The 20,407-nt window shown below is 43.4% G+C and overlaps 1 protein-coding gene across 1 annotated transcript in view; it reads left to right on the top strand.

Moving 5' to 3' along the window:
• LOC107222504 (43 kDa receptor-associated protein of the synapse homolog) overlaps positions 1-20,407 on the top strand; it is a 51,236-nt gene that overhangs the window by 25,832 nt on the left and 4,997 nt on the right. The window contains exons 3-10 of the mRNA XM_015661901.2: positions 4,360-4,511; positions 13,492-13,638; positions 14,172-14,331; positions 15,287-15,487; positions 15,631-15,729; positions 15,950-16,141; positions 17,027-17,226; positions 17,318-18,544. Coding sequence (XP_015517387.1) covers positions 4,360-4,511; positions 13,492-13,638; positions 14,172-14,331; positions 15,287-15,487; positions 15,631-15,729; positions 15,950-16,141; positions 17,027-17,226; positions 17,318-17,516 — 1,350 coding nt within the window. The 3' untranslated portion in view covers positions 17,517-18,544. The remainder of the gene's footprint in view (positions 1-4,359; positions 4,512-13,491; positions 13,639-14,171; positions 14,332-15,286; positions 15,488-15,630; positions 15,730-15,949; positions 16,142-17,026; positions 17,227-17,317; positions 18,545-20,407) is intronic.

Consider the following 20,407-nt stretch of genomic DNA (forward strand, 5'->3'; position numbering starts at 1 on the left):
TCAAAGCCAAATTGGAAAGTGTAAAGAGCGTCGCTAAGAAGCTTCGCAAGCTCGCTACAGGCATTGGAACACCGATGTGACACTGGGAGCACAGGGTGTGCACCTATCTATGTCGGTCAAAGCTTTCGCACAAAGCGCCTCTTAATTTTCAAACGCGTCAACGGTTTGCGAACAAAAGTTAATGTCGGAACGAATTCAAGGGATCGTAGCTGTCAATGACCAATGGAAGACCTTTTTATCGTTGAGATTATCCTCTGCAACGGTGTTTGCGACGAGAGGGATTGGAAGATTGAATTTACCATGGAGCATCGAAAGGAATAATCCTCTTTGGTGGGGATGAGTGAAGTCGAGACAAGCATAAGGCTCGGTGCTTTTTCCCTCATAAAACAGTAACAATAAAAGCTCTTCGTGATCGTTATGCTGGTCGATCGCGTTTGCAAAACGAGGAGAAGCTGAACCTTGACAGTGAACGGTACTTTTCCAACATCGCGAAGCTGCGTTCCAATGTCGACAATCTATGTTCCGGAGTTGCCGGTCTCTGCCGGAAGTTCAGACGGAAGAGGCCCCGCTGGAACGGGGAACGGAGGAAATGACGTCAGGAGTCCTTTCCCAGTCCTGCCAAGCCAAAGGGTTTGGCTTTGCCTGCGGCAAACCTTCTTGCCAGGAAAGAGGGTCTTTCTCAGGAATCCTCGGTGGGTGGATGGATGGATGGATAGATTTTTAGTTCATCTTTCGCGGCTTTGCTTTCTCACACGATCGCGAGTCTAACACCTAGTCCATAACCTGGTTGAAACGTAGCGACAAATAATGAATTTTGTCGTTCAATCCAATTATCACGGTCACAAAGTTCAATCAATATTCGCGGCTTGGATTCCAGGCACCTCGCATTAAAATGAGTTTACGAGGAGAACAGGCGTCACGTACGATCCAAAACCTTCCAAATCGTTTCGGTGTTTTTCGTCGGGTAAGACGGAGGTGTTACATAAATTTGATAATATTGTAGCGTCAACCGCAAGTTTTCAGCGTCTACGAATGTAGTTTGGAGGATGAACGATACGATACGATCTCGATTCTCAGAATTGATTTTCGTTTAACTTATCTCTCGGAGCATTCCTCGAGAAAGTTCCTCGCCAAGGACCGAATCTCTCCCATCCGCCGATAGATAAGGTCCTCCTTGGCTGCTTCATCGATAGATAAAGTCGCGCACCGCCTCGGCGGTGCAATTTGATGCTTCAGCAGGCAGCCAGCAGCTCGGTGTGGATGTTTTCGCCCTGTCCATTCTATCCTTGAGCTGCACCAAAGACTTTTTCCTCTATCCTCGGAGAATCTTCGCGCCGTGTTGGAAATTTTTTTTGCGGATCCTTTCAGCCGTCGTAAGCTGTCCATTTATCCTTCGAAACAATTAAGTGATACTGGCTTAGAACATCGGACAACTTATGCGTTATTCTTGCCACATTTTTTCACACTTTAATTCAGTGATCTCTCTCACTCTCTCTCCGAAAATAAAGCATGCTTTCGGTATGGAAATTTACGAACTCGGTCCGATCCTGCTCGAGCCATGGTCATCCTTCTGAGCGGTAGATTACATGGAATCCTTTTTGGAGATGTTTTTCGTTACACGTTCAAATCATCGTATCTCGTTAGGATCGGCCCGCCGAATTCACGTACAATAGAAGCAGAAGTTTCTTTTTGGATTACCTTACCTTTTTCCCGAATCACAAAAGAAAGATGTTGCGGCTGTGGCGGTCCGTTATTACACCGGGATCAGAAACGCGATCGGGCTTCTCGTGATTCTGTGGGTTGTATTTATTATTTGAGCAGCGTGTATAGCGGTGGAAAAACTTCGGGCGAATCTACGAGAAAAGCTTTCTTAGATGGAAAAGAACTAAGCAAATAATAATAATTATGAATAAACGAAGCTCCGGGATAATCATGCTCGGCGCGAATCTGCGAAGGGATTTAGAGGTTGTTTTGATTATGGCCATCCCTTCTGGTTATAGGATGATCTTAATTTCCGCGGGTGGATCGTAAACGCAGACATGATTTCATCATTTTCTCTCGGCAACACGCGGTTTTAATTTGACCTTTTCTTGTTTTTGGTGTTTTTGTTGAATTTTGTATTAATTTTTTTTTTCTCTCTATTGTTTTTACTTCGTTAATTAAATTTAATTCTTCATTTTTTCTTTTCTTCTCGTAACATCTGCCAGCGAATTCATGAACTCTAATTTGGTTACCTTTTGTACCGCTTGCTTTTTCCGAGGAAACGACAGTATGGAAAATACGTAATATATGCTTAATGTTTGAAATATGATACTCGTATAACGGGCAAAAGTATGAGACCTCAAGTGTCTGAACTAAATAAGTTCACCATCCATCAGATATAAGAAATGAACGAGTTATCGCTCTCGCAACGCCGTCCGACTGACTGTCATGCTATTATTTTGATCTCAGTTCTCATCGCCGCCTTCGCAAGGTTATCCAGGCATATATTTATAATGGAAAGAGATATGTTACAACATCCAGCATTCCAATACTCGGACCTAATGACCCGTTTTATTCAACGTGAATATTCAGTCTTGCTTCGTAGAAAACACCGAAAGAGATACGCAGATGCATTGAGAACTTTGAAGAAAATAATACTCGCCAACAGAAATTCTTTTGAGAACTCGGCGCGGAAGAGAGAAAGCTTTACGCAGGTTTCGGTCTTGCGAACTTAACTGCAACAATCGCGTTCTCGATCGGTCTTGAAATTGAAAAAGTATCGTTTTCAAACCCAGGGGTATAAGATCCGCGATCGAAATAAGCAAAGAATTTCAGTCGGGGAGCGTTCCGGGCCAGGAAAGGTGGGTTCAAGCGGTCGAGGAGAGTGGGAAGAAATAGGTTGAAAAAATTATGAGAATAAATGAAAGACCCGGGCGGAAGCTTTTGACCTATGCCGAAAATCCTGCAGATCCTCGAGAACCGGAGCGAGGTCGAGGTCATAAAAGCCGAGAGTATCGCGGGTCGCGGTGAACGTTAACGAGTGTCCAATGGGAACGAATGGGAAGTTTCAAGGAGAGCCGAATCCCGGACGCGTACGAAACGGGAATAACCTTCCGCTGGCAGGGAAAGGTACGAGACAAAGTCCTCGGAGGATTTTCCGGCTGATTGATCGACTTGGCGAGCGGCATGTTCCTCGGTAGCAGCTCCTTTGTTTTATTTATACCATACCTCGGTCTCAATTTGCACCGTGCAAAGTTCAGGGTTGAATCGATACCCACTCCCGACCAGCCCGCCGCTCCTCTGACCTGCTCTTCTTCCGCCATGCTTCGGGCTCGGTTTCTTGCCATCGAACCTGTCGCCCAGCCACGCGATAAGCGCCAGGTGTTCCGGGGATTCTGAGCATCCAGGACACCTTACGGCGATGCTGGGCCCGTAGGTCAACCCTTTCGGTCCGATTGTGAGAAATCTGACCGACCTTGACGGCGAGCAGATGCAGGGTATGAACAGTTGGACGCTTTGCCGTTTCACGGATGAATTATTCGTCGGGTGAACGAAACTGTAGCTAACGTAACAATGATTCCCATTAAAGATATCGTTACAAAGGATGAAATCACCCGTTTCTTCTCCCTTGTTCACGATTAGTCGGCATAGATAAAAGAAGTTTAAATATTCACATGTCATGAAATGAATAAGGTTGCTGCCTCAACCGACATTATTGTAAAAACAGTCTTGTTTCTGACTTTGACCAAGAAACACTTGTCGTTGAATAAAAGCCTTTTTCTCAACGTTATTTTACCGTAACTTTGAATCCATTCTTCGTCGCTCGTCGAACCTCAATTTCATTTACAGTGCCGATTAATAACAGTTTTACTCAAGCCCCTCTTAACGATTTACGAATTACCTTCATCAGAAATCATCGGAAGGCGCCACTTCAAATCATAAATGAAACGAAAAATTTTTTACATAAATAAAAATCTTAAAAAAAAAGAATAAAAATATTTTACGAATACTTTCGTCCCTTGGTTGTGGCATCGTTTTGATCCAAACCTTTTGAGTAACGTGTGAAGGGGAGTATTAGGTATCCATATCCTGTGCAGATTCTGCGGATCTCCCGTTTCGCCCTGAAGTCTGTATCAGGATTGTTAATCGGGAGTTTCGGTGGCTTCGAAAATGTGACATGTTTCAGTTGGGTGAACGCGCGTTGTAGTTTCAAAGCTCTTCGATGTCAGCCTCTCGGCGTCATGCTGACGAAGCCACGCTGCTCGCTGGCTTATTTATCGTATGTACGCGGCGCCCTGTGAAAGCTGAGCTCGCAAAATCCCCACCCGTGAACCGTGCAACCAACTATCGCTCAATATTGTTCGTTTTCAATTGCAGGTCGAACAAGGGCTGAAACTGTACAGAGCCCACAAACAGCAAGCTGCTGTACGGAAATGGAGCGGCGCTCTTAAGAACATTCGACAACGCGACGACAAGTTCACTCTGCTCGGATACTTGTATCAGGCCTACATGGACTGGGGTAAATACAGGTAATAATTCATGCTTCGATTAATACGCGATTCGGGGCGAGAGGGAAAAAATGTGCTGCTATAACTCTCGCCTCGATGGGTTCGCATCGATTTTAAAAATACCCTCAAAACCACTCGATCCGGTTGATATCAAGGAAAAAAGTTAAAGTAAAAGAACTCATTTCCACGCCAGCTATTTTGAAGACGATTATCATTTTGTTTTATACATCGGAGTTCGGAATCACTCTCTTCCAAAATTGCCCGTTACCGGATGATCGAAGGACGAACTAACGAGTCGTTCATACGAGCAACTAACGAATGAGATTACGGGTTCGATATTTGAATTTGGAAACCGTGTATATGTCTATCCTCCCCTGAAACGTGTACTGAGTGCCGCTCATCCGGTAGAACGGAGGCACAACGAGCAGAGTAAACAACCCTTCATTGTAGAACGAATTTTGAATAGGTTATAACGCCGATTCACCTCCGTACTTCGCTGTTCGTAATTACGAACGCTCATTACGAGCATTTGGGACGAGGTTGCGTGCTCATGACGACAGTCAAATTATCACCGTGTTTAAAATGTCCCGCAATTAGTTTCATTCAATTTTTCTCCTCATTCAGCTTCAAGAAAGAAAACGTAGCTACCTAACTGACTTTTTTATGCAGGACTTAAAACGGCGGAGCGAAAATGGATCAAAAACTTTTCTCTCTTTACTTTCGTAAACATTTTACACGTCAGACATTCATCGCAACCGATACTGACGCAAAAATTATTTTATACCCACGACGTAAGTTTGGGACTCCAGACCTAATTCACTCAATCGCGGAGTTGATTCGCGGCGATACTTTGTTCCGAATGAATTAGAAACAGATTTGCGTCTACATTTGTTTTCGCACATACTCGCACGACGTGTAATCAGGACAACCTCGGTGCGAAGAGCTTGCTTCTGTGTGAAAATGTTTCCTTTGAAGCATACCGCTGGAAATGCTCAGGTTCGCAAAGTCTATAGTTACACGAAGGTAAATTTCATTCACGCGCTAATGTCTCCTTGGATATCACGTCACTACGCGTGACTGGTAAGGATAAAAAAAAAAAAAAATTAAGGTTTTCAATAACGCGTTACGCTCGCTGACCACCATTCGCAAACTTTTTATCACCGATATAACTCCAACGAGTCGTTTGAAAGTCATTACCATCCGTCAGCTCACCCACCGTAGTCAGCACAGTCACGTCTGTAATCTATGATCTTCTAGAATCCGAGGTACCTACTTTTACTTCCCCACATGATCATGGATTTTTATTAAACTCGGTCGAAGGCTATATCGAAGAGAGCCGGTTGTGAATTCTCCAAAATTATACGGTCATGCAGTTTTACAATATTGGTGAAGTAATTGGATATCGGAAACTTGTTTTGCGTTTGTGCACGAAGTTTGCTTTTATACTCGTAACACGTATAAATATAAGATAACTCGAAAAAAATCTATTCAAAAGAACGCTGAAGGATTCTAATTAGCTCAACAGTCACTTCCTTTTCAGACGCACCTTCGCAAGGTAGATTGATTCGAATCTAATCCGCCGCTTCGGTCTTTGATCGCGAAAAAACCGTCCCGGAATTAATCAGCTTGATGGTTTCGCTCGCGTCGAGAGTTTCTGATAGGTACTCGAGTTCCATGAAAGGAAGAAAAATAATGTTTTCACTGGCTGCTCTGCGTTTAGTATGGACTCGCGACTCGGAGGCTTATATACACGTCCAACAGATCCATGTTTGCATTCAGTCTTACTTTTGATTCAAGTGCTTAGCCACATTTCCAAAAGGTTTTTAAAAAAAATCGGCTAAACAGCGAATCCCAAGGGTGGTTCGAGCCTCCGTATCACAATACGCGTCACCGCGAGTCGGAGTTAGAAGGAAAATAAAAAAGATTCAAAAAACTTGCGCCTCTATCGAGTTCTGCACGAGACGAGTGAGCGAAGTGCATCGGCCTCTGTTGAGGCGGAGAGAGTCGAGCCGAGCGTATCCAAGAGGAGTTAAACATTTCAATTACTCCGAGTGAAGAGCGGGTCCATTGTTTCTGCAGAAGGTCTGCATGTGTAAGGCCACACTTACACGTTATAGATCGGGAAGTTGAAACCTCGAGCCATCGACGAACTCCATTAGCACGAAATACGCGAAGCGGGATTCGCGCGCTTTGCATCGACCACCACGTTCGGATCCTTTCAATATCGCGCCGAGATTTTCATCTCCTCGGCATTTATTCACAGTCAATTTGTTCGCGGAAAACGACCCTTGTACAACCCTCGTCACACGCCCATCCGATTCTCGTTTCTCTCTCTCCTTTTTTCTTTCTATCTTTCTTTGACCCGCGACGCTGACCAGAATTTCACCGGTCAAACGACGCGTTCACCGGATCATGGACGCGCGGTTATGGAACAAACCAGAATTCCTCCGCGATCCTCCGATTACTCCGGATTGCAGAGCTTCGGGAAACGATGTCAATTGCACCCCTTATATTCCATCGGGAAATACCTACCTACTCACGGCTACGTTTTGACCAATCGTGGACCTCGACGCAACGCGAAGATTCGCTTCTGCCGGTTCACGATAAACTGGAATACCCCGGGCATTCGAGGATTTGCGATAACTCACGGTCATACGTCTCAATCGGCCAGGAAACGCGCCCCCTTCGACACCTGACGTATGACTTTGAGGATAAATTTACCCCGGTTCACCCCACCGTACATCCTCGATACCCCGATCATTTTTCATCATACGATACCTTTTAGGTTTGCTGACTTGTTACGCCAAGTACGATATCCCAATTTTATTGTGGAATTCGGGAGAAGATTCTTCCCACACTGTGCAGCCTTGTTACACCTATACGTATACTGCATATTTTCCACTCAGCTCGTTTTTCGCAAACTCGCCAATCTCGAAATTCCTTATTAAAGTGTCTCGACCCTGACTCACGTTCTCATAATTCATTGCTCAACATGTATACACAGTGGATTTTTCCGCAGGAGTACTTATTTCACAATGACAAAGTAATCTTTAAAAATCTGTAAGTAAGCCACGTAGTTTCAGCTCAACCTTGTGACTCTCATTTATACATCAATTGTAAAACGAATGGTAAGGGTGCAAATTCTTTTAATCTTTTTCAACACTACCGGAAGCTTTCGAAATTTGAACCCCGCAATAGCCAACTAAATGGCTCTGTTGTACCAAAGTACCAATGACGAGTGACCCGAAAAGCATTTTGTGATGGTAAACCCTCGCGTTACAAAGTGAATAAATTTGTATTTTCCCGTCATTTGTTGAAGTGCAGGTGCGTCCTGCTTGCGCTTGCATGACTAGACGAATGCGGCGATATTGAAAAGTTGAGAGCCGCGTAGGGTGTCGTAAGAATACGGTCGAAGGTGAAGAGGCTGCCGTAAGATGCATATATGTACGTAGGTAAGTAAGTGAGGGGAGGAAAAATATGTCTCTCTCTTACATGGACGGCGCATAGTCTGCTAGTTGAAATATGTACCTATTTTCTCAATATGTGCTCGTATGTACGTAAAGTAAGCTACAAGGATATTCCCACATTTGTACATGATGCCTTATACGTACGGCAACGTTTCTTCCACCGTAAATCGGTAGGTATCACGGTGGATGTAGTGAAATCCCCTCACCTGATGCACCATTTTTAAAGCCAATTTGAATTTATATATTCGTACAATATCTGTTGCATATATGTATGTATGTATGTATATATATATATACCAGAATACGTGACGTACATTTATAGGAATAAAAATTCGCATCGAACATTCAGTCGAGCCTTTCAAGGATTCCCCGGTCTCCTCTTCTTCTTCTTTCCGGTTTTTCCGCAACATTAGATTGTTTTCTTTCTCCAAGTTCCTCAGGTACAAATCACGCACGATTTCCAAAATTTCAATTCCTTGCGCTGTCTCGCCTGATAAGGAATAAAAGATCGCCGAAACGAGGCTGTATGATCGTTGTGACAGAGCGCCGGAATGAAATCGCAAAGTCACGAGAATTGTAATGTTACATCTAAAAATAACAATAAGCACCTAGCTAATTGGGCCAATTCCTCCACTTACAATTAGATATTTCCCATACGTTCACTTAATGGATCGCATGTAAGTAGTAACTGATTATATGATTTCGGTGTAGCAATTACTGTTCTTGAATTAATCAGAGACGATCAAATACACGACGCACTTCCACAATAATCGTACTTTTCTAGTATTATGCTAGGAGCGAGCCCCATGACTGACATTGGGGTTGATGCGGTTGGGTAGGTGGCACGACTTCGAACAACCGTCGAATGTCCTGTGAATAATTTAGTCCGAGGACAGTAATAGGGTTGTTGTTTCGATGGCGATCACTCGGGGACTCGGTGTTCACTTGCTAGACTGTTTGTCGGAAGTTATCCAACCCAGCTCTTCAAACTCTGAGCAAGAGTAACAGATGACTTGATTAACACAATCACCATCAGGCCCACTACGTTGGCTCCTGATATTATTTTGGCTCCAGTAACTGCAGTTCACTACAAGTTGGGTTGCCCGGCACCGTTTGGAAATTAGCTTTCTCTGACGAAACAGATGTTCAATGACGTCGATCAATTCTTTCACCAGGAGGTACAACGGGTGAAAACTGCCCCTGGAAAGAATCGGAGTGCTTTCTGACTGGATAACCATGGATCTTGAAGTAGTAGGACGCAAATGGCGGAAGATATCACGGGGTAAGGTTATGGGGTAAGTTTCGCGATAAGGAGGCCTGCAGCCCCGAGTCGCTTAGGGTCAAATTACAGGGACAAAGGGTGGGCCGATTTACTCGAGTTTACAGAAAATGGCGAACATGGTCGTCGGTGTGCAGAGTCTTCCCTGCAAGTGGTGATTTCGGTAGCCGGGTAAAACCGCCAGGAGGCTTTGGCCGTCACGTGTTTCGAGTTCTTCTCGTTTCCAACGGTAAAAGACAAAGCTCGACTGGTACTTGACCACTCGGCTACGGCACAACGAGGGAAGGTTTTCAGAATAGCTGCCAGCTAGTTTTAGACGAGAACTCTCCTCTTCGAGCCGAGAGGAAGAGGGATGGGGAAAAGCGCTGCGGACTTAAACAAAGAGATTGTTACTCGCAGATAGCCTTTATTACACCGGGTGCACAACGCCCACGACCCGACTCTCCGACACCTCGAGGGTTGTGCCTCGGCCACATCATGCCGCTGCCATACTGCGCGGGCTTTCATCTCGGTTTGTTGAGTCTAATTGCCTGGTTCGCCGCAGAGGGTGGAATCAGACCAGTCTTTAATAGCGCATGGCTAGTCCGGTTGTTACAACTCGAAATTTCGAGCAGCCGTGACTACCCTGGAATCAAATTAGGTACCCTACATAAATCTGCAGCCTGCTACGTTAGCCTCGCAGCTTTTGTACGGCGCCGCGTTACGAAGGCGAGATGAGACGAGGTTCACTTTTCGTATAGGCTCAAATTACCGGAGCCATCAATTTTCCAGAGCTATCCAGCGCACGGCCAGCGTGGCCGAGTTCAAGATGCCACCGAATTACCTTTTCTTTTCTTTATTCCTTTTACTCCCCCCTCCTCGTCCCGAGCAGCCTTCCGATCTTTGGCAAACATTCGGATTCGATCTCGGTTAAGTAAACATTTCATCAAATTCTTATCTGTATTACAGCCGATCGGATTAACCGTCGCGGATGTGATAAAAAACGGCCGCTGTAATCGCGCCCCGGAATCATTGCCGTGGATCGAAACGGATGTTGGTACGCAACAGAGCCCGGATCGCGTTTCGGCCGTGTAAATACGACAAGCGGAAGTATTGAAATTTCCTATCCAATTTCCCCATTACTGTACACCGTTCGCTCCGTTCGCCACGTGCTAGCTAACAGCTGTGGCTGCTGCTTGGCGTAATCAAACTTGTTACAACTATCAAGAACATTGCCCCACAACTGCCGTTCTCTAAACTAATAACGTTTTCTCCGGATTTACGATCGGCTTGGGTTATATTATACCTTGTACCCCGTAACCTTTCGGTGCCAATTACCACTTGTCGGGAATTCTTGCGGGGTATACGTACTGCATGTAATAATAAACGCCGGGTTTTTGATGAGAACGTCTTCGCTTGATTTCAAATTTAATCGCGTTGAAACTGAAAATTGTCTTCCAACGTTCTACCCGATGCGAGCGAGTGATAAATGATCTCTTTTCTTGCGCACTTCAGACTCGAAGTTGTTAACGAGTTCGATTGAATTATGTTTTAGTTTAACTTTCTGTGTGAACACTTGTTTTTTTTTTTACACGTTTTGTTTGTAAACGAAGTGTTCTAGACTTTCAGGAAATCGAAAAAAATTCAAGGTCTCTCATCAAACCGTTAACTATATTATCCAAAAGTTGGCAGACTCGAGAGTTTGGAAGTCTTGTTAATAAAAATTGATATTCAAAGAACCAGCGTTCCCTCAAGGATGCAATGTTGGTACGGAGAGTTAATCGCAAGACGCTTGTACAATATTCGAAAAATAAGTAGTTGATGATATTAAACTGGAGGAAAAGCAGTCGCTCCGAATTGTCTTGAAAATGAATCTCTTAGTCTCCGAAAGCGAGGATGAAACATTACCCACAACGAATTCCTCAAGTTCCTCTTATAAATCATTTTGCGTCGACGTATATTCTGCGCGACGCTAAATATAATCCTCTTCGTGGGTCTCCGGATGAGTTTTATCTCCTTCTGCGGTCTTGTCCGAGGTTTAAAGTCTGGGGCAAAAAGCTACGGACATTCTTCACGGTTTTTACTTCAACCGTGTGCGTGACCCCTGGTCTCGATTTAATGGGACACTGCCTCAAATATATCGGCTGCACGATACACGAGGTCGTCACGTTGCGGCGATGAGCGATGATAACGTGCAACTTGTGTATCGTGATCGGTTGAAATCACACCGCGTGATAAGGGCAGGAATTTGGCCACCCCCGTGTACGCCTACCTTTTGTGCGAATGTTACACCCCTGTATCTGAAAATCGAGGTGTGCGGTAACGGTATCATCCTCACGCTTGCGATCCGCAAGCGGTTTTTGTTACCCTCGGGAAAATTCGTCATTTATCATCCTGCCGCTGACAATACATACTCTTTTTTTCCAACTTTTCCGCACGCTCGATCGTGTCTATACATATATAGTGTTGTTTTGTACAATATCTGACATTGATTATACATATATGCGAGATGTATGGGTTCAAGGTCTTGATTTGACGAAATATCGATCTATTTTTTCGACTCGACACCGATTTGTGCATCTGAGTACGAGGGCCTGAGTATTTCAACTTTCGGGTAACTTACATTTATATGAAATTTCGGCAGAATGATACTTTCAATTACATAAATATTTTAATTGTTTTGACAGTTGCCTTCGATTTCACGGTGTATAGAAGTAAAAGTATCTATTGTTGCTAGTCCTCTGAGCGAAAAAGGAAACTTGTGAAAGCGGGACCTTTATACAGCGTAATTTCTTGATTCATTCTGTTAATTAAGTTTGTCTCGAGTCACGACGAACGGTTTATTTTTTGCTCCTGGCCCAGCCTTCGATCTTCCCTTACTCGGTCGCCTCCAAGGACGCGTAGCGAGGTTAATGGCGAGTTGGTTTTTGCGCGTAATGGCAATTTTCGTTTCAAAATTTACTTCGTACTGGTTCGAGGTTGACGCATTACAGGGTTCAGGTCGTCGTCACGGGGACGACTTTCCGCAACTGCAAAGTTAAGGTACCGGTATTTACAACACGGGGCGTACATACAAGCCCTGAAATTTTTTTACAAGCCCTGGATTTATGCTGATTATCTACAGTCATGGAAACGGGAAAGGCGAAGCAGGAAAAGCCGGAAAAGCCCGCGCAGTTACATTTATTTCAAGACAGATAAGGCGCAGAGAAAGCTTCCAGCTACGCTAGCGTCCTTATCTCAGGAAATATTTTGGCATTCATCTCTTGATAAAGCAGTGAACGAGGGGAGGAAATCGATGAACAAAGCTCCGATGTCCGATATGACGATAAATGGGGTTGCAGTCTCTCTCTCCCCCTCTCTCTCTCTCTCTCTCTCCCTCTCTCGGTGTTTTGGGACGGGCGAACGAGTGACGCGCGGTAGTGATGTTGTTCCAGCGAGGAAATAGCAGAAGAGGGTGTGAGAACTCCACTTAACCTATTGATCCTTTGAGAGGCAGCCATTGGCCAAAGAGGGGCAATGGAAGGGGTAAACAGCCCGTTCCCGTACCCCGTGACGAGTCGTCTCCTCCCGAATTATTGTACGCAATGGAACGTTTCACTCCAAAGGCAGAGCCGAGGGTGGGAAAAACGGTGTAATCAGATATATTACACAATATCTGATTTCTCTTGTAACTTCCCGAGACCACCGAGACACGGACCTCGCCAATTTTCCCCGGTAGTTCGAGGGTACCTCGAGCAATGAATGATGCAGAGTTGGATAATAAAGCGGAGAGACACTTTGGGCTCGAGTTTCTTTCGGTTTTCGGAAAACATTTGATTCCGGATTTCCCACGTTCCTGTTGTCGTTAGGTATTTATATGATTGCTCTTTACTTCGTTGGAGGAATTTCCTCTCCTTCTCTCTTTCACTCTCGCTCTTTCTCCTTCTACCTCGCACCGCAAATCAGTCCATGGTGGTTACAGGGCGCAAGAACACACACTGATTTACTCTAGATGGGAGAGGAAAATTTTCTCGAGACTTCCTCGAAGGCTGGCACCGGTTCAAATTCAAAGTATGCCAAAAATATTTGCATAGCCAGAAACTCCCCCTCGTTCCTTATACATTCCGCTATGTTTAAGTCTAATTCCCTAGAGTTTAAGCCCCTGGTTTACTCGATGAAACATCGCTGCACACGCGTACTCGCGAAACTCAAACAATTTATTTTATCCTCTAACCTTCGTCATCAAAAGCGAGTAGAACTCACGAGATCACAATTTTTTTTCTTTCTTCTGTTTCAGGGAAAGTATCGACTTCGCTCACAAACAGTTATGCATTTCCGAAGAACTCGACTCTCCAAACATGAGGGCTGAAGCCTATCTGAATCTAGCCAGAGCTCACGAGAGGTTGGGAGCGTTGGACAGAGCTCTCGCCTACGCAAGACACAGGTTCGGCGGTTCTGGAACTGCGTTGAAAAATCAGTTTTTTCTTTTTTTATTATCATTTCACGCCGCTTCAAGTCTGCCCGAATAGCCGACGTGATTTGAACGTGATAAAACGAGCGCCGACAGATTTGGAAACGCGTATTTAGACTCGGAATTTCCCCTTGTGGAAATTAGCCGCGTGTTTCCGTTGAGCCAGCTTGGTAATCCTGGTCTCATCAATTCCCCGCGCGTCATGTCAGTTTGTCCGAAGATTATTTCTGAACACGAGTCTGACTCGGTAACGATTTCTCATAAGGAGAACTACCGGAAACGGTGATATAAACTTGAGTGTAATATCTGGGTCGCAGCTTAATACCCACTTGCAGGGCGACGACGGCAGGCCCCAATTTACAATATCTTATCAAACATTTTACTGCCTCAATCTGAATAATCACTTCCGCGAGTTCCGACGTCGACGTATCTGAAGTGAGAATCACCGAAGCTCTTCGGTTCGATATCGGGAAAACGATTCACGTAGAATTTTCATTTCCTTTCAGCCTGTTACACGAATGCGATCAGTGCGCGACCGCTGGTCTGGTGCATCTGACCGTGGCCAGGGTCCACTTGGAACTGGCTGGATTTTGCAAAGCTCTTGAGGCCTTCCAAAGAGCTCACAAAATTGCTCAATCTATCCAAGACCCGTCGCTGGAGCTTCAGGTAACGTTTTACCTCCTTTTACGCGAGCTTCGCAACGAACGATCTTGTATACTATACATTAGTATACATGTATATTGGATAAATGCACATCCTTGGTGTCTGTATAATTCTCAAGTTACACGATTTGCCGGAGAGAAAAGAATCGCTTCGATAGATAAATTTCGTTCGATATCCACTCCGTCGATCCAGGCCTTCGGAAGGCCCGGGGATTTGGCCGAGAAACTTTGCCGAGTTGCGAAGCTGATTGCGACGCGTCGAATGATAAATGTATCGTCCCAAACACCCCTTCCAATCGACCAACGCTTTCCCCCTTGGGTGTTTTTCGCCCGGCTTTAGCCTAACGGGTTTTTAATATTTTTCACCCCGCCCCACGGCAGCGATGTTTTCATCGCGTGGATTTACTACAACTTCGGATTTCTCGGCATTTCAACATTTTCTTGGGCATGCGGAAGCTGCAAACCTTCACTCGCTTCACACTTTTTAACTGGACTTCCGTCGATCCTACGGTGCAACGTTCTTTCCCATGTAACGTCATCTTCTTCCAATTCGATTCGAGAAAAAAATGTTCTGCAAATCTAGTATGAAAATTCGAATGCCAATTTTTTTCAAAAGTTTTCTTGTTATTTTTGTTTGCTTACCATATTGGATCCGCCAATTTGAATTTTCTACTTTCAAGTTCAGATTCGTAATCAGTGACCCCAAACACCATGTAACACAAAGTTTTATCAAAATCAAATGTGTTTTTCAATTTACATCCGTCATATCGGATCCGCAATTTTGAATTAGCAAATTTCAAGTTCAGTTTCGTAATCAGCGACCCCAAAAGCTCACTAATAAAAAATTTCAAACGAATCGCATCTAAGGAAAAATGTATGCACGAAAGGGTTAACGCGACGCGTATCGAATTTTCGTTTCTGTAAGCGTGGTTACGAAACCCTTGTTAAATTTTCCGCAGGTGTACGTCGGGCTTTCGGAACTTTTCAGCAGACTTCAAGACGCCGACAAGAGCGCGAGATACGCGGCAAAGGCGTACGATTTATCAAGGAGCTTACAGCTGGGAGATTTAAATTCCAGGCACCACAGAGCAGCCCTTTTGCAAATGGCTGCTGCTCTGCGAAAGCAGGGAGAACTAGGCGACGCTCACGATTATTGCTCGGTGAGTTTTCCGCCGAGGGTTTTCCGTAGTCCTCAGTATTCACCCTCTGACTACATTACACAGCCGTCTTCCTTCCCCCGAAAAGCTCGGTTGTATATTAATTCATGATCGTTTCTAAAAACACCCACTAAAATTGAATCCAGGAAGCCACGAGACTCTCCGTCGTATCCGGGGACCAGGCGAGCTACGCCCGCAGCATACGGATAATGGGAGATATTTACAGAAAAAAGTCTGACATAAACGTAAGTGAGGCTGCGGTGAGTGATCACCGCCTTATAGCATCTAGGTTCACACGGTTTGGCACAATACGGCACGGTTAGACGTAGCGATAATAGAGCCGAGCTTTTTTAACTCGCGTTTTGTCAACTCCTAACCGGTGTAGTTAGCATTCAGTTGCAAGGCCGTTTTAACCGAACGGTTGTAGAGCGATATCGGCGTGAAACGAAGTTGGACGTCTTGCAGAAGGCGTTTCGACAGTACGAAAGCGCAATGGGCTCTGCTGCAAGCACTGGCGACCGTCTTTGCCAAATGGAGGCGATGGACGGGGCCGCAAGATGCCTCGAAGCCCTCCGAATGCAGCATAAAATTTGCAATTGTCGTCCCCTCGAGTTCAACACGAGGCTCTTGGAAGTGGCTGGCTCGGTTGGCGCGAAGGTTTGGATTTATACCCATGTCTTCCCTTTCTTCTTTCGTCAAGTATTATCTTTCGGAGGAGGGATTAGCCGCATTGTTTCATCGGTTTTATTACATACAGGGTGTCCCGAAATTCAGGCAACAAGTTATTTGGAATTAAAAATTGTTACTTTGTTACTAATTCATAAAGTATACGGTATGTCGGGTTGCGTATGGAATAGTATATCGGGTAAATGGCCTCCAGGGCTTTGCTGGCACACACGCACTCTTTTGTTGAAATTTTCCAGCACCTTTAATTTCCCGTCGTGGTGATCATAATTGGCCGCCCAAATCATGCGATTTAACACCGTTGAATTTTTTTTTGTGGGGGGGTGTCTTGAAGTCTAAGGCTTATGCCAATAAACCAACAATCACCAATGCCTTGAAGGAGGAAACTCAGCGTTGCATCAACGAAATTCAGCCACATTTGCGCAAAACAGTCATGGAAAATTTTAACAAAAGAGTGCGTAAGTACAAGCAAAACCGTGGAGGCCATTTACCCGATATGCTATTCCCTACATAACCCTGTACTGTTTACGAATGAATAAAAGATTGTTAATTTTTCTAATAATGTAACAAGCCTGTGTTTTTCATCAAAATTATTTGTTGCGTGAATTTTGGAACACCCTTTAGCAGGCAGGTTGTTTCATTCGTGTTCACCATCGTAAGCACCTAACCGCAATTACAGATTACTCAAAGTATTTAAACCGTTGTATAGAAAATGGATTGATACAATTCTACCAAAGTCCCCGTTATCACAAATACCTCGTTAATCGACTGTCGATCCATCAACTCCATTACCTGTCACGCATCGATTCGACCGTCGAATCTAATCGCCGATGATCACCCCTCCCACTTCCGGTTTAGCTACTCGTGAGGACCGTGAGGTCAAGACTGTCGCGAATTTACGGTTCGCTCGGTGACGAGGAGCAGAGAGGACATCACGAGCGATTGGCCGCAGCCATGGAAGAGGACCTGGAGCTTCGATGCGGAGGATGCAGCGAGCCCTTCGGTCTGGAGGCCGATTCTCTGGAGGCTTTGCCGTGCTCGCACATCCTCCACGCGAGGTGGGTGAATCAGCAACTTTCGTGCAGATCGATGCGGCCCGCTACTTTTCGCGAGATAGACTGTTTAACCAACTCTTTCTCTCCGTCGCAGGTGCGCCCACGACATACTGAAGAAGCGGGACAAGAAGAAGAAGAGATTCTGCCCGGACTGCCACAAATCGGTCAGCTCTCGGCTCTACCTCCACTGCGAAGACCCCCATGGACTGAACCACAGTTCGCTGAGTCTTGCCTCGCTCAGAGCCAGCAGCTTGGCTACTTTGGAAGATTGTCACGCGACCAGCAGCGTCTGACCTGATAACGCCGCATCCTCCGGACGCAGTTAACGACTCGATTGAATTCAATTGCCTCGACATGCAAGACTGTTATCGGGGATTCGTCAGGGACTGACCTGCATTTCTTTCCAGTTATAATGAGGGATGAGTGAATGTCTACTTTCGTGTGGCGGCAAAATATGCCGGCAAGATGACGGAAACTTTTGTCATTGCTAGGGATAACTGAAGTTTAGTATTCGGAATGCGATTGCTCCGCGTATCTTCGTCGCCGGTTGATAATAGACATTGGCGAAAATAAGTCCGAGCTGCAAAATGAAACTTCGGGGCTGAAGTGTACAGGGAGGAATTTAACCCCGTTACGAAATTAATCCAGAAGTGAATAGTATTGCTGTTTTTACTCGAATTACTGCGCAGAGTTCGCTGGGGGTTGGCTCGGGTCCTCGACTAAATCATTGACTAAATCAGAGCACGAGTTTACTGCAATGCGGTCCAGCGTTTCCCAAACCGTGGAACTCCGAGAGTCCTCAAATGAACGAACCCACCTAACTTTGTTACATATATGAATCACAAAGCTCGCCGTCCCCTAAACTCATATTATATCCACTAGCTTATGCGCATTCGTTTATACGTTTCAGCGTGTACGGCGATTTATACAGAGGCAAGAAAATCCGATTCAAGTTCAAGTGTATTATTAATACGCTGAAACTTTTGGTGCGGGATTGAACAGGTCTTGAGTTTGTAAATTTTAATCTGAAAATAAATTAATTAACACTGTTTACTCGGCTGACGACTGAAACGAGGGAGCGCGCAAATTTGGATTTTAAATAGAGAATTCGTCCACTCATACCTGCGTGAAAACTGGTTGAAGATATTCTTAGCACGAAAGTTTGTATGCTTTGAAATAATATTTAATTGAGATTCCGCAGAAAAACTTCAATTTTCTCCACCTCACTTTCAGTTCCTTCGAACGGACAAGAAAGAACAAATACGTTGCCAAAAAATATTGAAACACGAATGTATTATCAATAATATAAATATTAGGGTGGGTAAAATAAATGTTTTTTTTTGTTTTTCCTTGGAATCAGGCTCAAATGTTTCATTTAGGTATAAAAATACGCCTGTTAAAATTTGAGCTCTCAATGTTAACATTGAGAGGTTGCGTATCGCACTTTACTATTTTCCATATGAAAAACACGATCAAAATCGTTGTTGCTGGTTCTGATGTTTATAATTAGCTAACGATGCGTCGTACAGAAAATTCACAGATCTACAATGTATGAGATCGAACGCTCTACAAAAAGGGCCTGTTATTATTTTATGATAAATCTACTCTTTCAAACGTTATTTGAGATCAGAAATTGTTGAAGGACCTTAAATAACTTTTGAAAGATTAGATTTATCGCAAAATGATAAGAAATCTTTTTTGTAAAGCGTTCAATTTTATATATTATAAGTCTGTGAATTTTCTGTACGACACATCGTTAGCTAGGTATAAGAATCGGAAGGAACAAAAACTGTTAATGTTAATATTAAGAGCTCAAATTTTAACAGGCATACTTTTATACCCAAATGAAATTTTTTAACCTGTTTCCGGGGAAATTATTTTTTATCTTTTCACACACCCTAATAAATATGCTCCTCCTAATAGGCGATTAAAATTTAAGTAATAAGAGTATAATGTGTTGTTGAATTGATCGACGCGCATGTTCGTGTATAATATACATATAGGTATAGTAGATATTTATTGCGCAATATAATAAAATAGTAATATAATGAAACATATTTATTTTTTAATTTGAAGTCGCAATATCAGAATGTTGTTAAATAATTATACAAAATATCTATGAATATATATTATATACATATAAACTTAATGTATGTATATTACGGTTACTTAATTGTTTAAAGACGTTATCATTGTTTCGATTATTATTTTTGTTATGATTACAATGATATAGCAATATATGACTTCGTTCATAGAAAAAGACAAGACAACCTAATAATCATAATGAAACTAAATAAATGAATATATAAGTAAATAAATAAATGAATAAATAAACAAATAATCATAACCGTTTAACCTCACAGTACAGGGGTAAAAGCGTAGAAAAGTTCTAAAAGAGCTCATATACGTACACGTATAATTCACGATATAAGACATATTTTCTAACTAATAAAAATCAACCTGCCCGCGACGCTGCAAAGCTATTAACCTCTAACTCACGCTCCACGTCGTAAATCACTGCACGCGAGACTGTAAAACTTGATTGATACTCATTGATTGAAGCAGCGGAAGACTCTAACGTAAACAAGAAAAAAAGAGTTGTAGAAAAACTTGAACGTATAAGTTTAAAATACTGCTTTAAAATTTCAAATATACGATCCCCACTCTGGACATATACTGCATGAGAGATAAACGAATTATTAAAAAAATTAATTTCAATTGCAAAGCACATACAACGTTGTTACTATCAACGGATTCTGGTCAATCGCAAACTAATAACTATGATATCTACGTAAATAATTATCTATGAACTAATTTAGATATACCATATTATTACTCGGCAAATTAGCGAGTTTTTCGGGGAACAAAACGACGGGCGTATTTCCTCTTGAATTAAGTATACATATAGGTATATAATATAATGCCGAAACGATATATTAAACTAATGAAATAATACCAAATACCCGTAAATGTTGACGATATAGTGATATTACGTATTTAATCGGTATACGAAACGAGGCAAATTAGATATAATTTATCGTTGAATATTATAGGTAGGAGGAGTCGAAATACTTATGACGAATAATTTTCGACCTAGGTAAAACTCTGTAACTTCCAAATTAGGGTTGGAATGAAAATAGCTTATTGGGTTCTTGGTAAAATTGAATTGATTACCATCGTTATG

This window comes from Neodiprion lecontei, chromosome 4, assembly GCF_021901455.1.
Source record: "Neodiprion lecontei isolate iyNeoLeco1 chromosome 4, iyNeoLeco1.1, whole genome shotgun sequence".
NCBI lineage: Eukaryota > Metazoa > Arthropoda > Insecta > Hymenoptera > Diprionidae > Neodiprion > Neodiprion lecontei.